General features: G+C 36.4%; 1 protein-coding gene across 4 annotated transcripts in view; it reads left to right on the plus strand.

Annotated features, from left to right (window-relative positions):
- Positions 1–26,838, plus strand: part of VPS13B (vacuolar protein sorting 13 homolog B) — a 797,029-nt gene that overhangs the window by 491,000 nt on the left and 279,191 nt on the right. For all 4 annotated transcript variants that reach the window (XM_033843006.2, XM_073794625.1, XM_073794626.1 and 1 more), the window contains 2 exons: positions 4,614–4,740; positions 7,553–7,696. In XM_033843006.2, coding sequence (XP_033698897.1) covers positions 4,614–4,740; positions 7,553–7,696 — 271 coding nt within the window. The remainder of the gene's footprint in view (positions 1–4,613; positions 4,741–7,552; positions 7,697–26,838) is intronic.

A 26,838-nucleotide genomic window follows, 5' to 3' on the forward strand; every position in this document is an offset into this window, starting at 1 on the left:
CGTTCTCCCGGGGAAGTTGTCCCTGGATCACGGGATCCTGGCCGTGGCGGGCTGCACAGGCTCCTGGAAGGGGGTTGTGGATAGTGACCTGTGCTCGCACACAGGCTTCTTGGTGGCTGCAGCAGCAGCCTTAGTGTCTCATGCCCATCTCTGGGGTCTGCGCTGATAGCCGCGGCTCGCGAGCGTCTCTGGAGCTCCTTTAAGCTGCGCTCTTAATCCCCTCTCCTCGCACACCAGGAAACAAAGAGGGAAGAAAAAGTCTCTTGCCTCTTCAGCAGTTCTGACCTGTTTCCCAGACTCCCTCCCGGCTAGCTGTGGCACACTGGCCCCCTTCAGACTGTGTTTAGGCAGCCAACCCCAGTCCTCTCCCTGGGATCCGACCTCCGAAGCCCAAGCCTCAGCTTCGAGACCCCGCCCGCCCTGGCAGGTGAGCAGACAAGCCTCTCGGACTGGTGAGTGCTGGTCAGCACCGGTTCTCTGTGAGCGAATCTCTCCGCTTTGCCCTCCGCACCCCTGTTGCTACGCTCTCCTCCGTGGCTCCAAAGCTGCTTCCCCCCACTCAACCCCGCGTCTCCGCCAGTGAAGGGGCTTCCTAGTGTGTGGAAACCTTTCCTCTTTCACAGCTCCCTCCCACTGGTGCAGGTCCTGTCCCTATTCTTTTGTCTCTGTCTTTTCTTTTTTCTTTTACCCTTCCCAGATACGTGGGGAGTTTCTTGCCTTTTGGGAGGTCTGAGGTCTTCTGCCAGCATTCAGTAGGTGTTCTGTAGGAGTTGTTCCACATGTAGATGTATTTCTGATGTATTTGTGGGGAGGAAGGTGATATCCACGTCTTACTCCTCCACCATCTTGAAGGTCTCCTCCCATTTTTACTTTTTGAAGTAAAGTATTACCCACATGTTCATAGGAGCCCTTGCATATTTTGATTTGTGATTCATCAAACATGAGATTTTTCCAGAATTGTACCTGAAATCATAAACAAGAATGTGGAAGGAAAGCATTTTCTTTGTTTTTACTCTTCCACCTGAAAACCATCACTTTTGTCTTTATTTGTAAGGATGTCAAGCTAATGCCTAAGCAAAATTATAAAACAGAAGTTAGTCTAATTCCCATAGTTTATCGATTAATGCCTGGGGTGATCTAAACCTTCTTGAATTGTATGATTTTATAATAATCCCCTTAAACTTTTTCATGGGTTTACGTGAGAGAATGTGTTTTCTCCTGCTGCTTAAAGTACCTGGGAACTGAGTATGAAGGGAAAAGGTGACCTGGTACAGCAGGAAGGAGCAGTTAGTTTATACTTCCCAACAGCCAGCAAATATTTTCTACCTTATATATTGGCTGAAGGTATCCTTGGCAACTTGAAAAGGTGACATAGAGGTTAAAGGATAAAGATGTGTCTTGTCCAGCCTTGCTCTTCTTTATATCTTAGCATAGTTACTGCAGACAATAGGTACTCAAAATCTCATAAAATATTTAAGTTGAATATAATCATCATAATCATATATCATACGTTTTATTTCAATTGCATTAGAATGTCACCAGATAGTGTTCCTCTTGGAAGGAAAAGAAAAAACCACACACACACACATACACACACACTAAAATGATCTTCAACTCTTAACTAAATATTTGATTTTTAAAGTTACCTTACAAATCAAATGACTTATCCTTATGACTATCTAAAAATAAGAGAAATCTGTAAAAATAGGTATAGTTAATAAAATTATAACCAATAATTTTCTGAAAAGTATGTTATATATATTTATTGTTTAGAATAAATGTGTTTGAATATTACTGTTTTTTACATTTAGGAATATCCACTCTAAGGGATTATCTCAGTTGATTACCACAAGTCTTAAGTATCTTCTGGTCTATATTTCTCTGTAGTATTTCTAGTTTACTAATTTTTTCTTAAGTTATATCTAAAATTCTGTTTATCCATCTATTATATGTTTAATTTTAATAACTACATTTTTTATTTCTGGATACTCTATTTGGTTGTTTTTCAAATCCGTTTTACCTTTTTTGATAGTACCTTGGTTTTTTCCTCCTGTTTTTCATTCCATCCTATATGTCTTTAATGATTTTAAAGAAATTTATTGTATTTTCCATATGTGGAAATTCCATTATCAGAAGTTCTTGGTAATGAATTTGATAATGGTGTTGAATTCTCCTCTTGCTAAAAAAAAAATTTTTGGAGTGCATATAAAATCTGTGATTGGGAGTTTATCTTTAGTGGTCTTTGTTCCTGGGAATCCTTTCTGTCGGTTTGAAAGCATATTTTTCCAAAGAGGTTTTACATCTATTTCTGACTGATGCCCTGGGGTTATCAAAGGTCTGATGCCACTTTTATATGAATAACTCAATATGGGTATTCCTGGACCAACACAAGTAATATAAGTTACAGCTTCCAAACACACATGGGGTATTCCCATTATTTTTAATTTTCTCATTATTTTTATTTTAATTTTTAAGTTGAAAAAGCAGGGAGATCTCTGTTTTTTCAATAATCCCTCGTGCCAAATCAGGCAAACTTCCTTGTTTTTTTCTATTTCTGATTGGAAGTTGTTTTTCTGACCTTTTAATGGCCCCAGATCTAAGTTGGCAGCTCGTTTCAAAATCCTTGCCTGTCAGGGATGTAAGGATTAGCCTGTTGTCTCAATATGGCCATTAAAAATCTATTCCCTTGGTTTACTGAGAGTGGGTAGGACCCTGAAGTCATTAACAATGTCAGTTAATACTTTGAGTTTTACTTCCCTCTTCTGTTAGTTTACTAGATTATTATCTAGTAAAATATTAGCAGAATTTAATTCTTGTTGTAGTTATTTCTTCAGTGTTTATTTTTACTTTCTTTTGAATTCATCCTTGAAAATACTTGAATCTATAAAAAAGTTTTTATGATTTAAAAAATATGTATCCTTAACTCACATACTTACCAGAGATAATACAAAAGAAATTTTAGCGCTCTATACCAGTAAAGTTCTAGTTTTATAAGACTGTTGACTTAAAAAACTTTAAAAAATGTTTTCTAACATCATAGGTCTTCCATATGTTGTTTTACTTACTGATTTAATTCACATAGTGGGAAAAAATTATGATACAAACAAGTACTTTTTTTTCCCCATCAGTGCTTCAGCTAAGGTTTGCTCTTAGTTGGTTCCCTGCCATGTTTTCCATTTTAAGGTATTTTTAATACATTGTATATTTTAGCACTCCCCTATGAGAGCACATCACTGTTACATGTTTCTCACATTGGTCATTTTATGGAATTTGAGCTATTAGGCTATAATTGTGGTGTCTCTCAGGATCTCAGCCCTTCCTCTGTATTCAGATTTTAATACTTCTTCCTGTTACCCTCTATTCACTAGATCTCTTAATTCTTTAAAATTGACTTTCTTGAAATCCAATACTTATGTGTCACAGAACCAGATGATCCAATTTGCTTTTTTGGCAGACACCATAGAAAGCTCTGCCCATTGCACAGTTTCAACAAAAGATACTAGTACTCTCTAGACTACTCTGGTAGAAAAGGATGTAGACAGACTTGAGTTTTATCTAGGCTTTTTCATGAGATGACTTATGCCAATTCTCTGATCTCAACTTGGTCATTTTATAATGAAAGAGAATAATAGGGACATATTTATAAGGAATATTAAATTAATGGTTCCAAGGAACTTTTGAGGTACGGCTTGCTAATAAAACATAGAACTGTATTATTTCATGAAATGAAAACTAAGAATATGGGTAGTAGACTTGAAGATCTGCACTAGCACAAGCTTTGGTTTCTCAATAATATTTTCCAATTTTATTTTCTACGATGAACGCAATACTTCCTTTGAAATTATTAGCAATTAGCAATTTTGAATGTAGAGTAGGAATAGTGTGCTAAATAACTGATCAAAAGGTGAGAATGTATAAAGAAGAATTAAAATAGAGGTCAAATGCTGCTGTGTTATCAACTTGCCCTGCGGGCCCAGTTGTGGAACTTTTGTTCCAACTGGGTGGCCTTAGCCCAGTCCCTGAACTTCATTTCCTCATAGATAATGTGGGGCCAGTAATGTTCCTTACTTCACATCCAGGGTTGCTGTGAAGAAGAATTCAGTATCAAAGTCACAAAAGCCATTTCACAAACTGTAAAGGCAGTCATAATCTATGAACTCAGATAGTTCTTAGAGTTAAAAAAAAAAGTCAAAGATTAAGAGGATATGCGTGTGAACCTACTGAGATTGGAAAGATGGCAGTTGTGAAGCAGAATGTCAGAAATATTAAAACTAGGAAATTAAAAATGATCACAAAATAGTAAGATTATTTTTGGTAGCAAGAGAGATCCTAAACTGTAAAAACAAAAGGAATTAAAATAGAAAAAGTAATTTATTGAAATGTCCTAGGATGCTACTAATATGAAATTGATTATGTCTGAATTTCTCAGTGATTTTTTATATGAATCTGAAGAATTGAAGTTACAAAATTGTGATTATAAAATGTACAGATAGACACACTCAAAATAATAATGTAATTTTGTCATACATGTTTGTAGTACAGAGACTTGTACAAATTTAATGAAAATTATCCTTAAAAATGAAAAAGCTAATAATTTTTACTTTATCTTTTAGCATACGGAGGCATCAAGAAAGAAGAGCAATTTTGACTCCCATTTTAACAGATTTCTCTGTCCGAATAACTGGAGCACCTGCCATCATTTTCACCAAAGTAATTTCTCCAGAAAATATGCACACTGAGGTTAGAAATTAATATAGCTTTTATTTTAGTCTAAATGATGGAGCAGCTTTTCTTGTGTGTTAGGAGTTTTCATAGTTTCCATGCATAGGATATCAAATTAGCTTATTATTAATAAGTTATTATTGTAGCTAATAATTATTAAGCACTTCATAGTACTACTTAGGTATTGCTTTTCATGTAATAACTCATTTAATCCTTATAATAATCCTATGAACTTCTCCTACTGTCCTCGTTTTGTAGATGAGGAAACTGAAGCATAAAGAGTTAACTTGTCTAAATATTCACAAATAGTAAGAAGCAGAACATGGTGTGAAGCTAACTGGTCTGGCTCCTGGCCATACACTCCTGACCTCTACGGCCTCTTTCTAATGAAAGCAACAATAATATTGACAGATCACTTAGGGTTCTCACATGGATTACCTTAGAAAGAGTTCTACATGAATTAACTTATTTACTCTTCACAGAATCCATATGAGGTAGATATTATTAGTATACATATTTTATAGATGAGGAAACTGAGATCAAAAGAAATTAAGTAACTTGACCAATCTTACTCGCCAGTTACTAACGGATCCAGGTTTGAAGTCTAATCACTATGGTATACTGCCTCCATGACTAGAATAGAAATGTAATAATAATGTGATCCATCATAACTTTAAAAATATTCTTCATAAAAGTTTGTTATGCTAAAAACTTTATAAACTTTTTGATCATTCACAGAGTTATAGGCAGTTATAAAAAGTTCAGAAAAATTAGGCACAGATTAAATATATTATTAATCTAAGGTGATAAAAGTTTACATCATTCTTTGAGTTTTTAAAAAGCAATATTTTGGGGCTTCCCTGGTGGCGCAGTGGTTAAGGTGTAATCCTGAGAGACTCACATGGTGTTGCACAAGTATGTTTTGTGACAGGCAATAAAATCTTGATAATTCTTAAGTCCAAAGGACTTGCTCCTGATCTTCCTGAGGATCTCTATCATTTAATTAAGAAAGCTGTTGCTGTTCGAAAGCATCTCGAGAGAAACAGAAAGGATAAAGATGCCAAATTCTGTCTGATTCTGATTGAGAGCCATATTCACCAGTTGGCTCGATATTACAAGACCAAACGAGTCCTCCCCTACAACTGGAAATACGAGTCATCCACAGCCTCTGCCCTGGTTGCATAAATTTGTCTGTTGTACTCAAGCAATAAAATCATTGTTTAACTAGAAAAAAAAAAAAATGCAGGGGACACGAGTTGGATCCCTGGTCTGGGAAGATCCCACATGCCGCGGAGCAACTAAGCCTGTGTGCCACATCTACTGAGCCTGCGTGCCACAACTACTGCAGCCCGTGCATCTAGAGCCCGTGCTCCACAACAAGAGAAGCCACCACAATGAAGAGCAGCCCCCGCTTACCGCAACTAGAGAAAGCCCACACGCAGCAACGAAGACCCAATACAGCCAAAAATATAAATAAATTTATATAAAAAACAAAAAAAATATTTTGTATGTGTTATCTTATTTGATGTTTATAATTGCCCTATAGGGAAAGTTAGGTTAGGCAGGATATCTTTATATCCACAAAAGGTGTATAAAAATTAAGTCTACTTATATCTTTCAGTTACTAAGTAACACAATTGGTTGAAAATACACAAGTATATTCCCTTCATCATTACTTGAGGAATAAAATAAGAATTCTAACTATAATGAGTAAATTTTGGAAACTTTTTGGGGGGAAAGTTTATTTAACCAGAAAAAGGGGATCATTTCCGACATGCTGTTCTTTATGGCTTTATTAAAAGCTGCTCTAAGCTGTGTAGTTTGTATTTGGACCCATCATAAGTCTCCTTAAATCCATTCTCTTGGATGACACTATTAAGGAGAAGGTTTGTTGGACATTTCCAAGCATTTGAACATTGTCCACATGCACTTCATGACAAGAGGCAGGGCTTCTGCTTATTAAGTGAAACTTCTGGATTGTTTTTCATTTCTGTTTTCCTTCCCTGAATGGTTTTCCAGCAATGAATGTCAGTTATGCAGCACAACACCAGTTAAGTAGTGGACAGCTACCTAATGCTGCCAAGATTTTAGCAGTTTAAAGAAGTGAAATTAATTAGTCTAGCTACCTTTGACTTCAGCACTCCATTTTGTTATAAATCATTTGGAGTGTATCCTTTGGAGAATACTCAGACCATACCACTTGTGACTGTAATTGCTGCCTATAGTTGCCTATTTACATCTGTCTGCCCACCTAGATTGTAACCTTCTCAAGAGCAGATTGCCGTTCAAGGGCCAGCCGCTGCGGCATGTGGGATCATCCCGGACCGGGGCACGAACCCGTGTCCCCTGCATCGGCAGGCGGACTCTCAACCACTGCGCCACCAGGGAAGCCCTCACTCTGTTTTATTCCTAGCACTCTAGTATGCTGCATGCTACTTGGGAGATGCTCACTAAATATTGGTCCGTCTGAGTGGGTGAACAAGATTATGCTAAAGAATTGCATCATTGCCTACATATTGAAACAATGATAGTAGTTTGACGTATGAAAAGCCAAATGTATATGAAATGGTGAAAAATTCTTATTGTTAGTGTGTTTCCCTGTAACTAGCACATGGCCTGGTGCACAGCAGGCCCTCATAAATGTTTATTAAATTAATCCATTAAACTGTTGAGTGACCGTGCTCACCATTTCTGCTATTCTCATTAACATATGAACTCAAGTCCCAGGAGAATTCACCAACATCGTAAAGGTCTAATAAGTAAGAATGATAAATGATCATCTAATGGCTATCATGTTTCTTTATCTCTATTCAACCTTTTTTTCCTTCAGGAGATTTTAGTGTGTGGCCACTCCTTGGAAGTGAATATAACCACAAACCTGGACTTCTTCCTAAGTGTGGCTCAAGTTCAACTCTTACATCAGTTAATAGTAGCAAATATGACTGGAGTGGAACCATCAAGCAAAGCCACAGAGGTAACTATTACCTGATTTTGATTAGGCTTACTGCATTTGTGCCAACTTTACATTGATAATAGGAAAACAAAAATTAAATGCTTTCTGCTAGTTATTCTATATTTAATTTTATTCATAATATGGGCATAAATCATTTTGGATTGGTGTTCTTTATTTTTGAAATTTGTTTGGTCTCGTTCCCTGTAATTTATCATGCACCTTCACAAAATTGGTGTGGCCCAGCCCCAGAAAAGCCTCTGTTAAAAACATGATTTTATTGCCCTGCTGCAATTTTTAAAGTGCAGTGCACAAAACCTGGTGTAGCTTTCACTTACTCAGATACATTACAGGGACAGGGCCTCTTTTGGAAGTGAACTTTGTGAGAGTACTGTGGGAATATCTTCAATAAATAACTTCTAAAGCATTCGTTTCCCATGCTCAGTGAAGAATGGACACAATCAAAAAACTTGAATGCCTGCCTAGAATTTTAATTTTGATCCAGTGTTCATTGGAAGCCTACATTGTAACCACAAAGCATGTCAGCATGAAACAAAGAAAGCTGCTTGTTAGATGCTTCTCAAAATATTTTTTCTTTGCTTTTTGTTTCCTTACTTCTATAATCATATCTGTACTTAGAATAAATCTTTTATAAAATCTCCAGTGAAGAAACTGTTTATCTCTGAAAAAGGCATTGCTTATATTTTTGTCATGAGTTATGCAGAAGGCTCTACGTGCTATTAAGGAGGAAGGGAAGGAGGAGGTGTTCACTGAGAGCCACTTGATGCTAAGCAAGCGTGCCAGGTACTTTTATGTAAGTTAACTCATATATCTTCAAGCATGTTATTGCAACCACACCGTGAGGTACATGTGAACATTATCACCATTTTACAGATTATGATATTGTGACTCAGAGGTAATAAGCGACCTGTCTGAGATCATACACACATAACTAAAAAATGGTGGATCTGAGGTTTTAATTTAAGTCTTTCAAATCAGTGCTTTTTTCATTCTGCCGTGGTTGCTGTACTATAATTGTTACATTAGTCTGAATCACCTTTATTTTTTCAATTATTTAAAAATGATAAAGCTTTTAACTTTCATAAAGAAAAATTCTCTAACTATATCATCTTTTACCACCCATGATTTGTTTGCTCAGTATCTTTTCTAAAAGGACTATAAAGCTGTATACTCTTCAAAATATTGACTTTTTCCCCAATGTATTTTAGACAATCCGTAAGAATATAAATATATGATATGAAAATAAGCAGAGCAAAAATATTTCCCCATGGCATTTTCAGTGAAGTCCTTGAAGCAAGTTGGGTTGGAAACAAATTCCTATATTATTTTTGCCAATTTTATGAATCTATCATGTCAGTGAAATCTAACTCACGGATCTCTTTTTTATTTCTTTTTTTTTTTTTACATCTTTATTGGAGTATAATTGCTTTACAATGGTGTGTTAGTTTCTGCTTTATAGCAAAGTGAATCAGCTGTACATATACATATATCCCCATATCTCCTCCCTCTCACGTCTCCCCAGGTGGTCACAAAGCACCGAGCTGATCTCCCTGTGCTATGTGGCTGCTTCCCACTGGCTATCTATTTTACGTTTGGTAGTGTACATATGTCCATGCCACTCTCTCTCACTTTGTCCAGCTTACCCTTCCCCCTCCCCATGTCCTCAAGTCCACTTTCTACATCTGCGTCTTTATTCCTGTGCTACCCCTAGGTTCTTCAGAACCTTTTTTTTTCCTTTTTTTTTTAGATTCCATATATATGTGTTAGCATATGGTATTTGTTTTTCTCTTTCTGACTTACTTTACTCTGTATGACAGACTCTGTGTCCATCCACCTCACTACAAATAACTCAATTTCGTTTCTTTTTATGCCTGAGTAATATTCCATTGTATATATGTGCCACATCTTCTTTATCCATTCATCTGTTGATGGACACTTAGGTTGCTTCCATGTCCTGGCTATTGTAAATAGAGCTGCAGTGAACATTGTGGTACATGACGCTTTTTGAATTATGGTTTTCTCAGGGTGTACGCCCAGTAGTGGGATTGCTGGGTCGTATGGTAGTTCTATTTTTAGTTTTTTAAGGAACTTCCATACTGTTCTCCATAGTGGCTGTATCATTTACATTCCCATCAACAGTGCAAGAGGGTTCCCTTTTCTCCACACCCTCTCCAGCATTTATTGTTTGTAGATTTTTTGATGATGGCCATTCTAACTGGTATAACTCACAGATTTCTGATGTGTTTTAGGAATTTATAGAACTTAGCAAGTTGATTGCTATTTACCTACCTGCTTCTAATGCCTTTTAGTAGGGTCTGATTTGAGTAAATAAGGCACACTCAGAGTTAGATTTCTAACAACTCTCACCTGAATGTCAAGTCATTCCTCACAGTTCCATAAATGAGCTAGGATTGTTTTTGTTGTTTTAAAAATGTGTCTGTGGTCCTTCTTCCTTCTTGGAGATGATACTAAAAGTACAGACATTATACTGAAATACAGTAGAGACAATACACTGAAGAATGATTAAGATGGCAAATTTTATTTTATGTGTCTACCACAACTGAAGAAAAAGTACAGACTCTCTGAAGACAATTTGGTCCTATCCCCAGCCTCAGTGGGGTATGTCTGTGAAATTTCAATGTTAAAAAAAAAAGAGTTTCTGTGAACTAGAAGAATGTTTTTCTATTCATAAATGAGTAGCACAACTCATATCTGATAATCTAAGAACATAAAATATTGTAAGAATTGGTATAATTTCTTCCTTAAATATTTGATAGAATTCACCAGTGACCCATCTAGGCCTGATGCTTTCTGTTTTGGAAGGTTATTAATTAATGATTCAATTTCTTTAATATATGTAGGCCTATTCAAGTCCTCTTATTTCTTCTTATGTGAGTTTTGTTAGATTCTGTCTTTCAAGGAATTGGTTCATTTTCCTGAAATGGTTATCAAATTTGTGAGCTTGGTCATAGTATTCCTTTATTATTCTTTTAATTTCCATAGAATCTGTAGTTATGTCCCCTCTTTCATTTCTGATGTTAGTAATTTGATTCCTCTCTTTTGGCTTTTTGTTTGTTTGCTTGTTTTTTGGTTTTTTGTTTTTATTTTTTTTGTTAGCCTGGCTAGAGGCTTATTAATATTATTGATCTCTTTAAGGAATCAACTTTCAGTTTTATTTGCTTTATTGGATTTTCTGTTTTCAATTTCATTGATTTCTGCTCTGATTATTTCTTTTTTCCTGCTTACTTTTGATGGTGTTAATGTTTTCAAACAGTTTTTCACAAGGTTTCTTTTGAAACATTAATTCTAAAAATTATTCAAGAACATGAAAAGGAGATTTTGTTAGTAGAGGAAGCATATCTACACTGTTAACAAAGGGGAAGAAAGATGGACAGATATTTGGAAATTGAAGTGAAAACAGTGAAACAATCTAAGGATTATTACTGGAACCAATATTTAATATTAATTTTAATTATATAGACAGCTAACACATAATAAAACTTTCAAGTATATAGCTAAAAGAGAAGCACTTCTGGCAATAAAATGACCAGCTGATGGTTTAAGCAAATTGCCTCCCATGTTGATTCAAACTTTTCCAATATTTTTGCTCTAAAAATGTACTCATTGCTTAGTGATCAAGCAGCCTGTATTTGTACACTTTGGTTTTCAGTGTTTCCTTCAAGTGTTAGGACTTCCATGATCGCTGGTTCCCAGAATATTCAATTCTTCATTTTAAATTAACCTTTTTTTTGTCTCTATACATATTACGATAGGCTGAGAAAGTACATGAGAAAAAACATTTAGTATTCAAAAAGCCAAAATTAATTCTGTATTACAAAGTACATGTCCTTCTATATTTTATTCTATAGTTCATGTCTTTATGATAACATCTGTCTCTATAGTACTAGTACAACAGGAATGTTATTTGGGTTTCTTACATTCTAGTTCCCTGCCATTTACATGAGGTGGGAGTTAACCTCCTAGATAACTTCATAGTCAAATCTAAATGTACAATTCTAATTTTTCTCCAAAAATAGAGCTCTACTACTCATCCTTGGTTTCTTTCCCAATGTTTAGCAGGGCAAAATTGGTTTACTCTTTAGAAGATTCTTTACCTTCTTATAAAGTGCTCTAGGTCCCATAAAGGCCCAATTATATAAAAGTGGTTGTTAGTAATATAATCATAACATTCATGCAAGAATTAACAAGGGAGATAGTTCAGTTACATGTACCACTAAATGTCAGGAAACTTTTTAAAGAGAATATGACTAAATGAAGAGTTAAAGTATTTTAATTTGTGCAAGTCTGTTTATGGGCTAATAATGCAGACCATTTTTATATGATATCAAAAAGAAACTAAACATCATTTTAAGTATTCCTAAAGCTATTGGCATGCAGGACATTATAAGGAGTTGTTAAAAAATAAAACAAAAATTTCTACTTTTTTAACATTTTATTCCAGTTGCAGTCACCCCCAAAACAAAAATACACCATAAAAAAAGATAATTTGTATAGAATGATTATAATTTGTATCAGAGTGATTTAAACTGAGATGAAAGCTGAGTAACCTATCTGAACTCTATAAAATTATAAACAGTATAGATAAGATACTAAAACTAGCCTGTTTACTTGAAACGCTTAATTTTTTTTAATAATGCAATGTTACTTTTATTGAAGTAGTGCATGAATTTTAACAACCAAATGTTGCTAAACTAAATATATCAGAATAGTGTCAGTACACTGACATCCCCACTTCATCCTGCTTAGCCATTTTTAACTCTGTAAGCCTTGTCTTCTAGTATTTATCCCATCTTTCTGAATAAAATGAATAGACTACCATCTCTTGATTTACTCATTTTAGTATTACCTATTCACTTGCTGTTTACTGTAGGTGAAGATTCTGTCCCTTTTACACTTCTCTTCCACTCTTACATTTTCCCAGTATTCTTATATCATGTTTTTAAAGTCAGTATGAATTGTTTTCATTATAAAGACTATGTAAATATTGTTCATTGCTTAGTGAAGTAATATGATGTGATTATATTTCCTCTCTTTATAGTCTTCTGTTTTTCTTAAAGTTAATCATTGCCACATTCTTTTTATTTGCTCATTTTTTTTGTTTTTTTTTTAAATCTCTACCTCTTCCCTCATTCTCTCCAACCCGCCCCAAACCCTCACCAGTAACTCTACATAATGCCTGGCAATTTAATTTTTCACACTTTGAAACTTATAAAATAATGTCAACTCTGTTTTTACCCTTGGAACCATTTTTCGTGAAGTCTTCATTTTGCCTTTTCCTTTCTGGACCAGTAGTTCTCTAGACCTGCTACACACTTGACACAACTGAGCCAGATGAGAGTAGGTTGTGATTTTTGAGGTTAATGGTAGAGTGTTGGGAAATTATAGGGTATCAAGTAAGTAATGTTTTTCCTATGAATATAAATTAGTAAAACCGCCAATATCTTTATCCCACCATTCTAAAATATTAGGTATTTTGAGTTCCTATATAGAAATAGTATAATAGTATAGAAAAATATTGTAATAGAACTTATTATACATGCCTAATGTAGTTTACATCGGTGTTTTTACAATTTGCTATAAAATAGGATATAATATATAAGTTGGACTTTTTTGAGCTATGATTAAGTATATGCCCTAGGAGCGGTGGCGAAGGTTGTTTTTGGTAGTATTATTATTTTAGCTTGGAAAGTATCTGCTTTGGAGTTGTGCTTCATTTTAGGAATGGAAATTCTTGGTTTTTTGTCAATGGTGAAAAATTCTTACAAGGCATACTTGACCAACCTAAGGATTGCTAGGAGTCGTTGGAACTAGGAACTTAAGAGTAAAGAAGAGGGGGGACTTCCCTGGTGGTCCAGTGGCTACAACTCCATGCTCCCAATACAGGGGGCCTGGGTTCAATCCCTGGTCAGGGAACTAGATCCCACATGCATGCCGCAACTAAAGAGGCCACATGCCGCAGAGAAGATCCCGCACGCCACAACTAAGACCTGGCGCAGCCTAACTAACTAAATAAATATTTTTTAAAAAAGAGTAAAGAAGAGGGGAAGGGACTTTGAGTGGTGGTGTAGAAGCAGATGTTTTCTGGAGTAGAACTTTAGGCAAGATGAGCAAAATAGAGGCTAATATACCTTGAGAACACATGTGAGTGGAGGTAGGGTTTGAAAGCAGGAAATAAGACTGGTTCGGGAGAGGATGTTGACGTTCTGGTCTATCTCAGTGCTTTCTATCTTGAGGTGGACATGAGTGGGAGAGGCCATTTCAGAGGTTACCTATTTCTGTAACCTCTGTAACCTTTCTCCTTTAGAAAAGGAGATAGGAATATTGGATAACATGCATGTGGTGACTTGCCATCAGTGTTACTATGCTGAGTATTTGTTTCCCTTCAGAGGCACCTGGATCGACTACTTGTAACCAGGCAATAAACCCAGGCTCCAATAAAATGTGGATTCAAGCAGAGCCTTAAGTGGACAAGAGGGCCTCTGAGGAAATACCTTGAATTTCTTAAAATCTAGACCTGGAAAAGATATTAAGTATTTTACTACCTGTTCTCTCCAAGGGAAGGACTTCTTAGGTACATTGAGCTATCACACCTGTCTCAGTTTTAGTTAGGCCTTGTAAATGTTAAAAATAGTATAATTTTCTCCTGATAAGCTTACACTTAGAGAGAAACATGCCATAGTTACTTCAAGGTAGATGCTAAACATCAAGAAAACAAGACAAATTTTAATTTTCCAGCCATACTAATATTTATCCCATATGTTGGGTTGGCCAAAAAGTTCGTTTGGATTTTTCTGTAACATCTTAGGAGAAAGCCCGAATGAGCTTTTTGGCCAACCCAATAGATTTCTTGACCAGAAATCCAGTGAATACAGTAAGTTTTCCTAAGGCACTATTAAACTGTCTGTCCTAGTCTTTTTCAGCAGTATTCATTGAGGGCTTACTCTATACCAGATATACTGGCTACAGACTGATAGAGGTATGAAAAATAAACATATTGTGGTCCCTGCACTCTAGGATTTTATAATATGGTTGAAAAATACAACATAGACAAATGGATTTACGACTAAGAACTCAGAGCAGTAAACAAAAAGTGTCAAATAAGCTCCATGGAAAATTAGTGCTATAACAAGTATTCAGAATAGAAGACTTTAGGCTAGGTGGTCAGAGATCTAGCTTCATGGAGAAGTTGGGGTTGAATAGGCAGAGAACAGTGACCTGCTTCTTTACTCAGTAAATATTGAACCCTTTCTATGTGTCAAAAACTACTATGGGGCTTCCCTGGTGGCGCGGTGGTTGAGAGTCCGCCTGCTGATGCAGGGGACGCGTGTTTGTGCTCCGTTCCGGGAGGATCCCACATGCCGCTGAGCGGCTGGGCCCGTGAACCATGGCTGCTGGGCCTGCGCGTCCGGAGCCTGTGCTCCGCAACGGGAGAGGCCACAACAGTGAGAGGCCCGCGTACCGCAAAAAAAAAAAAAAAAAAAAAAACCCTACTATGGATACTAGGGTGACAGCATTAAACAAAGGAGGTGAAGTTTCTGATTTCATATTCTAGTGCTCATATATTCAGTGATATGAAGATTGACACTAATAAACAAATAATTAGATCTAGATCAATGTATATATTGATATCTATATAACTCGTAATACATGACTATATATATGTATATACATACATACATATATACATACATACATACACATATACACACACATCCATGCACATAACTAGTTGCATTCAGCACTTTCTATTTGCCAGAAGTTATTCATGTGGTTACACCTAGCTCTAAGGGAGGCTGGAAATGTAGTCTTTCTAATACAAGGCCATATGCCTTGCTAAAAATTATTTTACCATGAAAAAAGGGGATAATGAATATTGGGGTACAATTGCCAGCCTCAGGAACAGAGGCTTCAAGGTCACCTGGTAGTCAAAGATAGGATATTCCTTAGAAAGCAGCTTTGGCTCTCTTCAATACTTTGAACATATCCTGAAGTTCTATGCCATATAACATGGCAGAAATAATGTTATCTTGCAAATTGTTCAGTGCTGATATAGGGACAAATATTGTCTTTGTCCAGTGTTTCTTACTCTTTTCATCTGCTAATAGGACTCCCCTTCCTTTGGCTAAACAACATGCTCTTATTTTATGCAGTTTTGATAAAGAGTCCCATTACAGGGTAGACATAAAACACAGGTCTGACTATTTTTTTAAATTAATTAATTAATTAATGTTTATTTTTGGCTGTGTTGGGTCTTTGCTGTGCGCAGGCTTTCTCTAGTTATGGTGAGCGGGGGCTACTCTCCCTTGCAGTGTGTGGGCTTCTCATTGCAGTGGCTTCTCTTGTTGTGGAGCACGGGTTCTAGGCATGTGGGCTTCAGTAGTTGTGGCACGCAGGCTCAGGAGCTATGGCTTGCAGGCTCTAGAGCACAGGCTCAGTAGTTGTGGTGCACGGCCTTACTTGCTCCGCGGCATGTGGGATGTTCCCGGACAAAGGCTCGAACCCATGTCTCCTGCGTTGGCAGGTGGATTCTAAACCCCTGTGCCACTAGGGAAGTCTCCTGACTAATTATTGTATCAATCCCCTTTGCCCAGTTATTGGTCCAGATATGGGCACACTACTCAGGCAAGTGCAGTGTTTCATATGAAAACATTGGGAAGAATAAGCCCTCTCTGCTAGGAATCATTAAGTTCAGATGTAGTCATATTGGAGCTTTCTTTGACCATTGTCTCACTCTTCTCTTTCACTACTATCTCATGAAGGAAATCTGTGTCAAAAGAGAGGAGTTGAACTCACAGAAATAAGCAAAGCTGAAAGAAAGAGAAAGTCTTTGACATCATCTGACTCCCTTGACACAGTTCTAGTCAATGAGATATAAAGAGAAATGTTCTACAGATTTCTAGGAAAGTCTCTATGTTCTTTTTCCTCCTTCTCGGAATAACAACAGTGGAAGTGACTAGCCACTTGGTACCATGTGATGACAAACATGAGGACAAAAGCCATTCACTAAGAGTAGCAAAGTGGGTAGATAAAGTGATCCTGAGATGTGAGTGATATCATGAAGCCACTGCAACCAGCCCTGGACTTTAGGAAAATAAACGTAAGTTGTTAAGCCACTAATATTTGGCTTTCTGTTACATGAGGTCAAACACAATCCTAACTGATACAGACAGTGTTACAGTATTCTGAGGTGGAGATGATAAAACCCAGGGAAAGTACTGAGCACAGAATAGAATTTGATGCTGAATAAATGCTCACAGTATGAATTAATAAATGAATTCCTTAATTCATAGGAAGTCCTATTTCTGTGCATAGAAATAAAAAAATAAGATGTATGCCACATATATATCAAAAGAACTGGAAGAAATTGATGATTAGCTATATGTTTGATGGAGACAGGTTGGATACATATTGTGAAAGGCTTTGAATACTAGGCTGAAATGTTTTAAGTAGTAGTAGGCAGTAAAGAGTAGATGAAGTTAGTTGAGCTAGAGAATGACTTCAACAGGTGTGCTTTGAAGCTCAGATCCATTTTAGACTGAACTATTCAACTGTATTAACACACTAATAGTTGATGTGTGATCTTCAGATGTGAATATTATCGTTACCTTTTCTTCTATTCTAACATCATAGAATATGTTTTATTCTTTTACAGTATCAGTTTATTTCAGTTAGGATTTGAAATTGCTGTAGCATATAATATCACCTATTGTTTCCAGAAGCTACAATTCTTAAAAAAAAAAACACACTTTTTATTTCTTTATTTTCATTTATTTATTTTTTTCTAACATAACTCCATACTTTATTCAGATTTCCAAGTTTTTACCCTAATGCCGTTTTTTTGTGTTTGTTTTTGGTTTTTTTAAACATCTTTATTGGAGTATAATTGCTTTACAATGGTGGGTTAGTTTCTGCTTTATAACAAAGTGAATCAGCTATACATATACATATATCCCCATATCCCCTCCCTCTTGCGTCTCCCTCCCACCCTCCCTATCCCACCCCTAGGTGGTCACAAAGCACCGAGCTGATCTCCCTGTGCTATGCGGCTGCTTCCCACCAGGTATGGATTTTACATTTGGTAGTGTATATATGTACATGCCACCCTCTCACTTTGTACCAGCTTACCCTTCCCCCTCCCTGTGTCCTCAAGTCCATTCTCTTGTAGGTCTACGTCTTTATTCCCGTCCTGCCCCTAGGTTCTTCATGACCTTTTTTTTTTTTTTGATTCCATATATATGTGTTAGCATACAGTATTTGTTTTTCGCTTTCAGACTTCTGACAGACTCTAGGTCCATCCACCTCACTACAAATAACTCAATTTCGTTTCTTTTTATGACTGAGTAATATTCCATTGTATATATGAGCCACATCTTCTTTATCCAATCATCTGTCGATGGACACTTAGGTTGCTTCCATGTCCTGGCTATTATAAATAGAGCTGCAGTGAACATTGTGGTACATGACTCTTTTTGAATTATGGTTTTCTCAGGGTATATGCCCAGTAGTGGGATTGCTGGGTCATATGGTCATTCTATTTGTAGTTTTTTAAGGAACCTCCATACTGTTCTCCATAGTGGCTGTATCAACTTACATTCCCACCAACAGTGCAAGAGGGTTCCCTTTTCTCCACACCCTCTCCAGCATTTATTGTATGTAGATTTTTTGATAATGGCCATTCTGACTGGTGTGAGGTGATACCTCATTGTAGTTTTGATTTGCATTTCTCTACTGATTAATGATGTTGAGCATTCTTTCATGTGTTTGTTAGAAATCTGTATATCTTCTTTGGAGAAATGTCTATCTAGGTCTTCCGCCCATTTTTTGATTGGGTTGTTTGTTTTTTTGATATTGAGCTGCATGAGCGGCTTGTAAATTTTGGAGATTAATCCTTTCTCAGTTTCTTCATTTGCAAATATTTTCTCCCATTCTGAGGGTTGTCTTTTTGTCCTCTTTATGGTTTCCTTTGTTGTGCAAAAGCTTTTGAGTTTCATTAGGTCCCATATGTTTATTTTCGTTTTTATTTCCATTTCTCTAGGAGGTGGGTCGGAAAGGATCTTGCTGTGACTTATGTCTTAGAGTGTTCTGCCTCTGTTTTCCTCTAAGAGTTTTATAGTATCTGGCCTTACATTTAGGTCTTTAATCCATTTTGAATTTATTTTTGTGTATGGTGTTAGGGAGTGTTCTAATTTCATTCTTTCACATGGAGCTGTCCAGTTTTCCCAGCACCACTTATTGAAGAGACTGTCTTTTCTCCATTGTATATCTTTGCCTACTTTGTCATAGATTAGTTGACCATAGGTGTGTGGGTTTATCTTTGGGCTTTCTATCTTGTTCCATCGATCTCTGTTTCTGTTTTTGTGCCAGTACCATACTGTCTTGATTACTGTAGCTTTGTAGTATAGTCTGAAGTCAGAGAGCCTGGTTCCTCCAGCCCTGTTTTTCTTTCTCAAGATTGCTTTGGCTATTCGGGGTCTTGTGTGTTTCCATACAAATTGTGAAATTTTTTGTTGTAGTTATGTGAAAAATGCCATTGATAGTTTGATAGGGATTGCAATGAATCTGTAGATTGCTTTGGGTAGTAGTGTCATTTTCACAATGCTGATTCTTCCAATCCAAGAACATGGTATATCTCTCCATCTGTGTCTATCATCTTTAATTTCTTTCATCAGTGTCTTATACTTTTCTGCATACAGTTCTTTTATCTCCTTGGGTAGGTTTATTCCTAGGTATTTTATTCTTTTTCTTGCAATGGTATATGGGAGTGTTTCCTTAATTTCACTTTCAGATTTTTCATCATTAGTGTATAGGAATGCAAGAGATTTCTGTGCGTTAATTTTGTATCCCACTACTTTACCAAATTCATTGATTAGCTCTAGTAGTTTCTGGTGGCATCTTTAGGATTGTCTATGTATATTATCATGTCATTTGCAAACTGTGACAATTTTACTTCTCCTTCTCCAATTTGGATTCCTTTTATTTCTTTTTCTTCTCTGATTGCTGTGGCTAAAACTTCCAAAGCAATGTTGAATAATAGCGCTGAGAGTGGGCAACCTTGTCTTTTTCCTGATCTTAGTGGAAATGGTTTCAGTTTTTCACCATTGAGGACGATGTTGGCTGTGGGTTTGTCATATATGGCCTTTATTATGTTGAGGTAAGTTCCCTCTGGAACTTTCTGGAGGGTTTTTATAATAAATGGGTTTGGAGGGTTTCTGGAGGGTTTTTATAATAAATGGGTGTTGAATTTTGTCAAAAGCTTTTTCTGCATCTATTGAGATGATCATATGGTTTTTCTTCTTCAATTTGTTAATATGATGTATCACATTGATTGATTTGCATGTATTGAAGAATCCTTGCATTCCTGGGATAAACTCCACTTGATCATGGTGTATGATCCTTTGAATGTGCTGTTGGATTCTGTTTGCTGGTATTTTGTTGAGGACTTTTGCATCTATGTTCATCAGTGATATTGGTCTGTAGTTTTCTTTCTTTGTGACATCTTTTCTGGTTTTGCTATCAGGGTGATGGTGACCTCATGGAATGAGTTTGGTAGTATTCCTCCCTCTGCTATAGTTTGGAAGAGTTTGAGAGGGATAGGTGTTAGCTCTTCTGTAAATGTCTGATAGAATTCGCCTGTGAAGGCGTCTGGTCCTGGGCTTTTGTTTGTTGGAAGATTTTTAATCAGAGTTTCTATTTCAATGCTTGTGATTGGTCTGTTTATATTTTCTGTTTCTTCCTGGTTCAGTCTCGGAAGGTTGTGCTTTTCTAAGAATTTGTCCATTACTTCCAGGTTATCCCTTTTTTTGGCATATAGTTGCTTTTAGTAATCTTTCGTGATCCTTTGTATTTCTGCAGTGTCAGTTGTTATTTCTCTTTTTCATTTCTCATTCTATTGATTTGAGTCTCCTCCCTTTTTTTCTTGATGTGTCTGTCTAGTGGTTTTTCAACTTTGTTTACCTTCTCAAAGAACCAGGTTTTAGTTTTATTGATTTTTGCTATAGTTTCCTTCATTTCTTTTTCATTTATTTCTGATCTGATCTTTATGATTTCTTTCCTTCTGCTAACTTTGGGGTGTTTTTGTTCTTCTTTCTCTTATTGCTTTAGGTGTAAGGTTAGGTTGTTTATTTGAGATGTTTCTTGTTTCTTAAGGTAGGATTGTATTGCTATAAACTTCCCCCTTATAACTGCTTTTGCTGCATCCCATAGGTTTCAGGTCATCCTGTTTTCATTGTCATTTGTTTCTAGGTATTTTTTGATTTCCTCTTTGATTTCTTCAGTGATCTCTTGGTTATTAAGTAGTGTATTGTTTAGCCTCCATGTGTTTGTATTTTTTACAGATTTTTCCCTGTAATTGATATCTAGTCTCATAGTGTTGTGGTTGGAAAAGATACTTGATACGATTTCGGTTTTCTTAAATTTACCAACCTTGATTTGTGACCCAAGATATGATCTATCCTGGAGAATGTTCCATGAGCACTTGAGAAGAAAGTGTATTCTGTTGTTTTTGGATAGGATGTCTTATGAATTATATGAATTAAGTCCATTTTGTTTAATGTATCATTTAAAGCTTGTATTTCCTTATTTCTTTTCATTTTGGGTGATCTGTCCATTGGTGAAAGTGGGGTATTAAAGTCCCCTACTATGAATGTGTTACTGTCGATTTCCCCTTTATGGTTGTTAGCATTTGTCTTGTGTATTGAGGTCCTCCTATGTTGGGTGCATAAATATTTACAATTGTTATATCTTCATCTTGGATTGATCCCTTGATCATTATGTAGTGTCCTTCGTTGTCTCTTGTAATAGTCTTTCTTTTAAAGTCTATTTTGTCTGATATGAGAATTGCTACTCCAGCTTTCTTTTGGTTTGTATTTGCATGGAATATCTTTTTCCATCCCCTCACTTTCAGTCTGTATGTGCCCCTAGGTCTGAAGTGGGTCTCTTTTAGACAGCATATTTATGGGTCTTGTTTTTGTATCCATTCAGCCAGTCTAATTCTTTTGGTTGGAGCATTTAATCCGTTTACATTTAAGGTAGTTATCGATATGTGTGTTCCTCTTACCATGTTCTTAATTATTTTGGGCTTGTTATTGTAGGTCTTTTCCTTCTCTTGTGTTTCCTGCCTAGAGAAGTTCCTTTAACATTTGTTGTAAAGCTGGTTTGGTGGTGCTGGATTCTCTTAGCTTTTGCTTGTCTGTAAAGGTTTTAATTTCTCCATTGAATCTGAATGAGATCCTTGCTGGGTAGAGTAATCTTGGTTGTAGGTTTTTCCCTTTCATCACTTTAAATGTGTCCTGCCACTCCCTTCTCGCTTGCAGAGTTTCCTCTGAAAGATCAGCTGTTAACCTTATGGGGAGTCCCTTGTGTGTTATTTGTTGTTTTTCCCTTGCTGCTTTTAATATGTTTTCTTTGTATTTAATTTTTTATAGTTTGATTAATATGTGTCTTGGCGTGTTTCTCTTCGGATTTAGCCTGTATGGGACTCTCTGAGCTTCCTTGACTTGATTAACTATTTCCTTTCCAATATTAGGGAAGTTTTCAACTATAATCTCTTCAAATATGTTCTCAGTCCCTTTCTTTTTCTCTTCTTCTTTTGGGACTCCTAGAATTCAAATGTTGGTGTGTTTAATGTTGTCCCAGAGGTCTCTGAGACTGTCTCAATTCTTTTCATTCTTTTTTCTTTATTCTGCTCTACAGTAGTTATTTCCACTATTTTATCTTTCAGGTCACTTATCCGTTCTTCTGCCTCAGTTTTTCTGCTATTGACTCCTTCTAGAGAATTTTTAATTTCATTTATTGAAAACACACTTTTTAAACTGATGAAATAGAAGGGTGAGAGGGCTAAGATTGCCCTGAGTTATGTTCATTTGGCTGCAGTAATTACTCTGTTATTCCTGAATAGCAAGTAATCATCTTATTAAGCCTACTTACAGAGGTAGTGTACGTAGGAGTAACGTGCTCATTTTCAAATCAGTGTTTTAGAGTAAATAAAACTTTTGTACCAAAATAAAAACCATATTTTTAGAGTAAAGAATAGAACCACAGCATTGGGGATCTGAAGGTGGAGGTTCTTTGATGCACACATTACAGATCCTGGAGAGGAATGTGGACAACTTATAACACTAATTGAGTATTTCTTCCTTTGCCTTCTCCTTCCTCCTCTTCCTCCTCCACTTAACCACTTGCTTTTAGGCATTTCCTTAGCACTCCTTTCGTTTCAGTCTCTGGTAACGACTTACTTGGTAACCTGTCCCATGAATGCTTGGTACCTGTTCTTATACTGTCTTTGATAGCCATAAACTATGTTTTTTTAAGGAAAATCTCATTTACACAAAAATTACTTTAATGATCATAAAATATACAGTATTTAGTCGATGTTTCTTCACATTTCTAAAATAATGGATATTTCCACCAATATAAGGTTTCTGTTCCCTCAGAATTTTGCTGTTATTTATTGTGTTTGGGTTCTCTACAACTATTTAAAGAATTAAGAACTACAAAAAGCACTATATCCAACTGTCTATGAAGCATGATAAAGTTACAGTAAAAAAAAAAAAAGTTATAGTCAAGCTGGTCAGAAAAGGTACAGGTCCCTTAGCTCCAGCACCAGCTCCACCTTTAATCAGCTCCTGTCCTCTTAAGACTGCTATCCCCTCTCATCTGTGCTTCTCCCCAGGTCTCCTCTCTCTGTACCATATTTATATTTCTTCTTGACTGTGCTAAGTTATATGCCTTCTCTCTGACTTTGAATTCTGTCTCTTTGATAATTGCTCCTTTCTCACATATTTTTCTCGAATTTCCAGTGCTGTCTTTTAATACCATATTCCTCATGACATACAAAAATGTTCATCTATAATGTGAAAGCACTAGGAAAACAAGTTATAACTAATACATTATTGTCTCTTCTGAGTCAAAATATAAATGAGCTAGCTGTTCAAAATAACTGAGGGTCGATGATTTGCTTGGTTTCCTATCTGACAGTTCGTACTTTTCTACCAAGCAAACTTTTGGGCTTTCAGTTACTTTTATATAAAAGAATCAGCCTTGGGCTTCCCTGGTGGCGCAGTGGTTGAGAGTCCGCCTGCTAATGCAGGGGACACGGGTTCGTGCCCCGGTCCGGGAAGATCCCACGTGCCGCAGAGTGGCTGGGCCCGTGAGCCATGGCCGCTGAGTCTGCGCGTCCGGAGCCTGTGTTCCTCAATGGGAGAGGCCACAGCAGTGAGAGGCCCACGTACTGAAAAAAAAAAAAAAAAAATCAGCCTTAAAAAAATACTAACATCAGAGCCATGGGAATATATATAATTCTCATCTAAGATTTCATGCATTTTTAAATTGCTTATTTCTAGACCTTTGGCTCTTCATCAGAGTTTTTCTGCAGCAAGTGACTAAAAAACCTCTCACAGAGTATAGAGATATACAAAATAAGCACCAAAACCTAAATCAAATAATCTTCTTTCTACCCTTTTTTAAAATTCCTGGACTTCACCAAATGTGCCATAGGTGCCTTTACACCTTTCTTTCTAAAAATTGGCCCATTCAGTAATACACTGTTGGAAGACATGAAAGTACACTGGGGTGGTTGAAATATTCTAGATCTTGATTGTGGTGATGGTTATACAACTGTATACGTTTGCCAAAGCCCCTTAACTGTATGTTTTAAAGAGTGAATTTTATTACTTACAAATTATATTCCAGTAAACTTGGCTTAAAAATGTTTGGCCACTTCGTAACACAGCTTTGGAAAACAGAAGAATCCACTGGCAACAGTGATTTACATTAATGTCAGAGTGTCTGTTATGGAGGTAGCTACGCAGAATCTGTAACATCAGCTAACACTTATTGGGTGCTCGCTATGTAGCAGGTGGTCTAAATGTTTTATGTAGCTTAACTCCTTTTTTCCTTACAATAACCCTTTGAGTTTGGGCCTGTTTTTCAAACTATACAGAAATGGAAACTGAGTCTCAAGAAAGTCCTATAGTTTGCACAAGTTTGCATAGCTTATAAGTATCAAAACCAGGCTATTCCTCCCTCACCCCACCTGAGAATGTACTGGTTAAAAGTACTGTCAGAGGTAGTTCAGTGACCTAACTGGTATGGATGTGAGTGTTTTAACAGGGAGAATTAAGCAAAAACTAGTTTATACAGGCCTTATTTGTTCTTATATAAAGTTTATTTATTGTATTGTAATAGTAAGCCATTGAAGGATTTAAAACAAGATCATGACATCATTAGATTCACACTTGGAATAGTGGCAGATGGGTTAGGTAGGGAGGCCACTGGAAGCTCTAGCTGTAATCCAGATGGTGAGAGTCCAAACTAAAGTACTGATTTAAGGAAGAGGAAGAAGGCCAGTACTCGGCTAACTCTGCATTTGCTTGAAAGGATGTATAGAAGGAGGAAAGTCCTAGGAAAATAGGTTATAGCTAATTCATTATTATTCTTTTGGAATAAAATTATGATAAATGAGCTGGTTTATCTCAGCACATGTATTAAAGGAAAGATAGGGCTCTAGATCATTCTTTTCCCAGCTGTTCAAAATTGCATGACAAAAGGCAGTGACTCTCCTGCTACACATTTGCATATAGGCATCAGCTTTTCGTGAATTCAAAGGCCACAGATTGGGATCTCCCTGCACTTTGCACCTTCTTGAGCTCTTGAATACTCATCTGATTATTTCATATATGCCCCCAAATAAAAATGTTGAAGTATTGTCTTTTTAAAAGTTCAGGAGAGGGTTATTATTTATTTGTTTATTGGCTTTATTTTTAAGTATGGAAGAGTCAAGTATGTTTAAATGTCAGTGGGAAGGACTCAGAAGAAAGGTTGAAATGTATGGGATGAGAAGGGAAAATCAATAGTGTAACATTCCTAAAATAAGGAGAAAACAATACCCTATGAATAAAGGGTAGAGGGATTGATACCTCTTCTAACGTAACAGAAGGGAAGAAAGAAAGGATGGTCACATATGTAAGAAGATTTAAGAGTTTAGTAATACAGAGTTGGGAGTGGAGGAGGTGCTCATTTGATATTTTACTCCATGAAATAGGATGTAAGGGCATCTATTAAGGAATGGTACAGGGCTCAGTAATTTGAGATGGGGGGCAGGAAGCTGCTTATTCTATTGAAACTTTAATTTTTTACCTAGTAAATATAAATTGGGAGGTACAAAAATGCATACAAATAATAGTAAAATATAAAGATTTCTAAAATTAAGACCAGAGAAACAAAAACACAATATAAACTGGAGCCACAAGGACTGAACCTCAGATTTGGCTCTTAACTTCCTGGCAGCCAAAAGAAAAGGGGGATTCAGATACTAATAAATTACTACAAGGTTTTGCTGATTTTTGAAATGTATAGATCTTTAAAAATAATTTTTATATTTTAAAATAGTTTTAGAGGTACAGAAAAGTTGCAAAACGAGTGTAGAGAGTTCCCATATACCCTGCACCCAGCCTCCCTATTATCAATGACAAATGTCCCTAGTACGGACATTTATCACAATTTATGAACCAATATTTCAACATAATTATTAACTAAAGTCTATACTTTATTCAGTTTTTACTAAGAACATTTTACTAATGTCCTGTTTCTGTTCCAGGATCCCATCCAAGGATACTTTATTACATTTAGTTATGTATCCACAGGCTCCTTAGACTATGACAGTTTCTCATATTTTCCTTGTTTTTGATGACCTTAAGTGTGTTGAGGAGTAGTAGTCAGGTATTTTTTAGAATGTCCTTTAATCTGTATTTGTCTGATGTTGAGGGGGGAATATCTACATAAATCATTTGGAATTCTTCTGTACTGGAGATTTGTCTATTCTTCATTTCGGAGATATATGATTAATAGATGTGCCTTTAACACTGAAAATTTTCAAAAATCAATTAATAGTATAGATTGCAACTGTAGTTAATCCCTTATATGCCAACATTTCTTTATTCTCTTAGAGCTTTAGTATCTCCATCTGCAGAATGAGAGCTTTGGACTATGCTGTTGACCTTCACTTCCCTTTCTAATCTTTCATTGGTGTCTTTGATGACCTGCGGGAAAGCCCAAGACTGACCTCCAGTGGTAATCCGTGCTGCTCTCCTAGAAATAAATGCCTGTTTGTTGAGATGAGTTGGAAC

This window comes from Tursiops truncatus, chromosome 17 (assembly GCF_011762595.2).
Source record: "Tursiops truncatus isolate mTurTru1 chromosome 17, mTurTru1.mat.Y, whole genome shotgun sequence".
NCBI classification, from domain to species: domain Eukaryota; kingdom Metazoa; phylum Chordata; class Mammalia; order Artiodactyla; family Delphinidae; genus Tursiops; species Tursiops truncatus.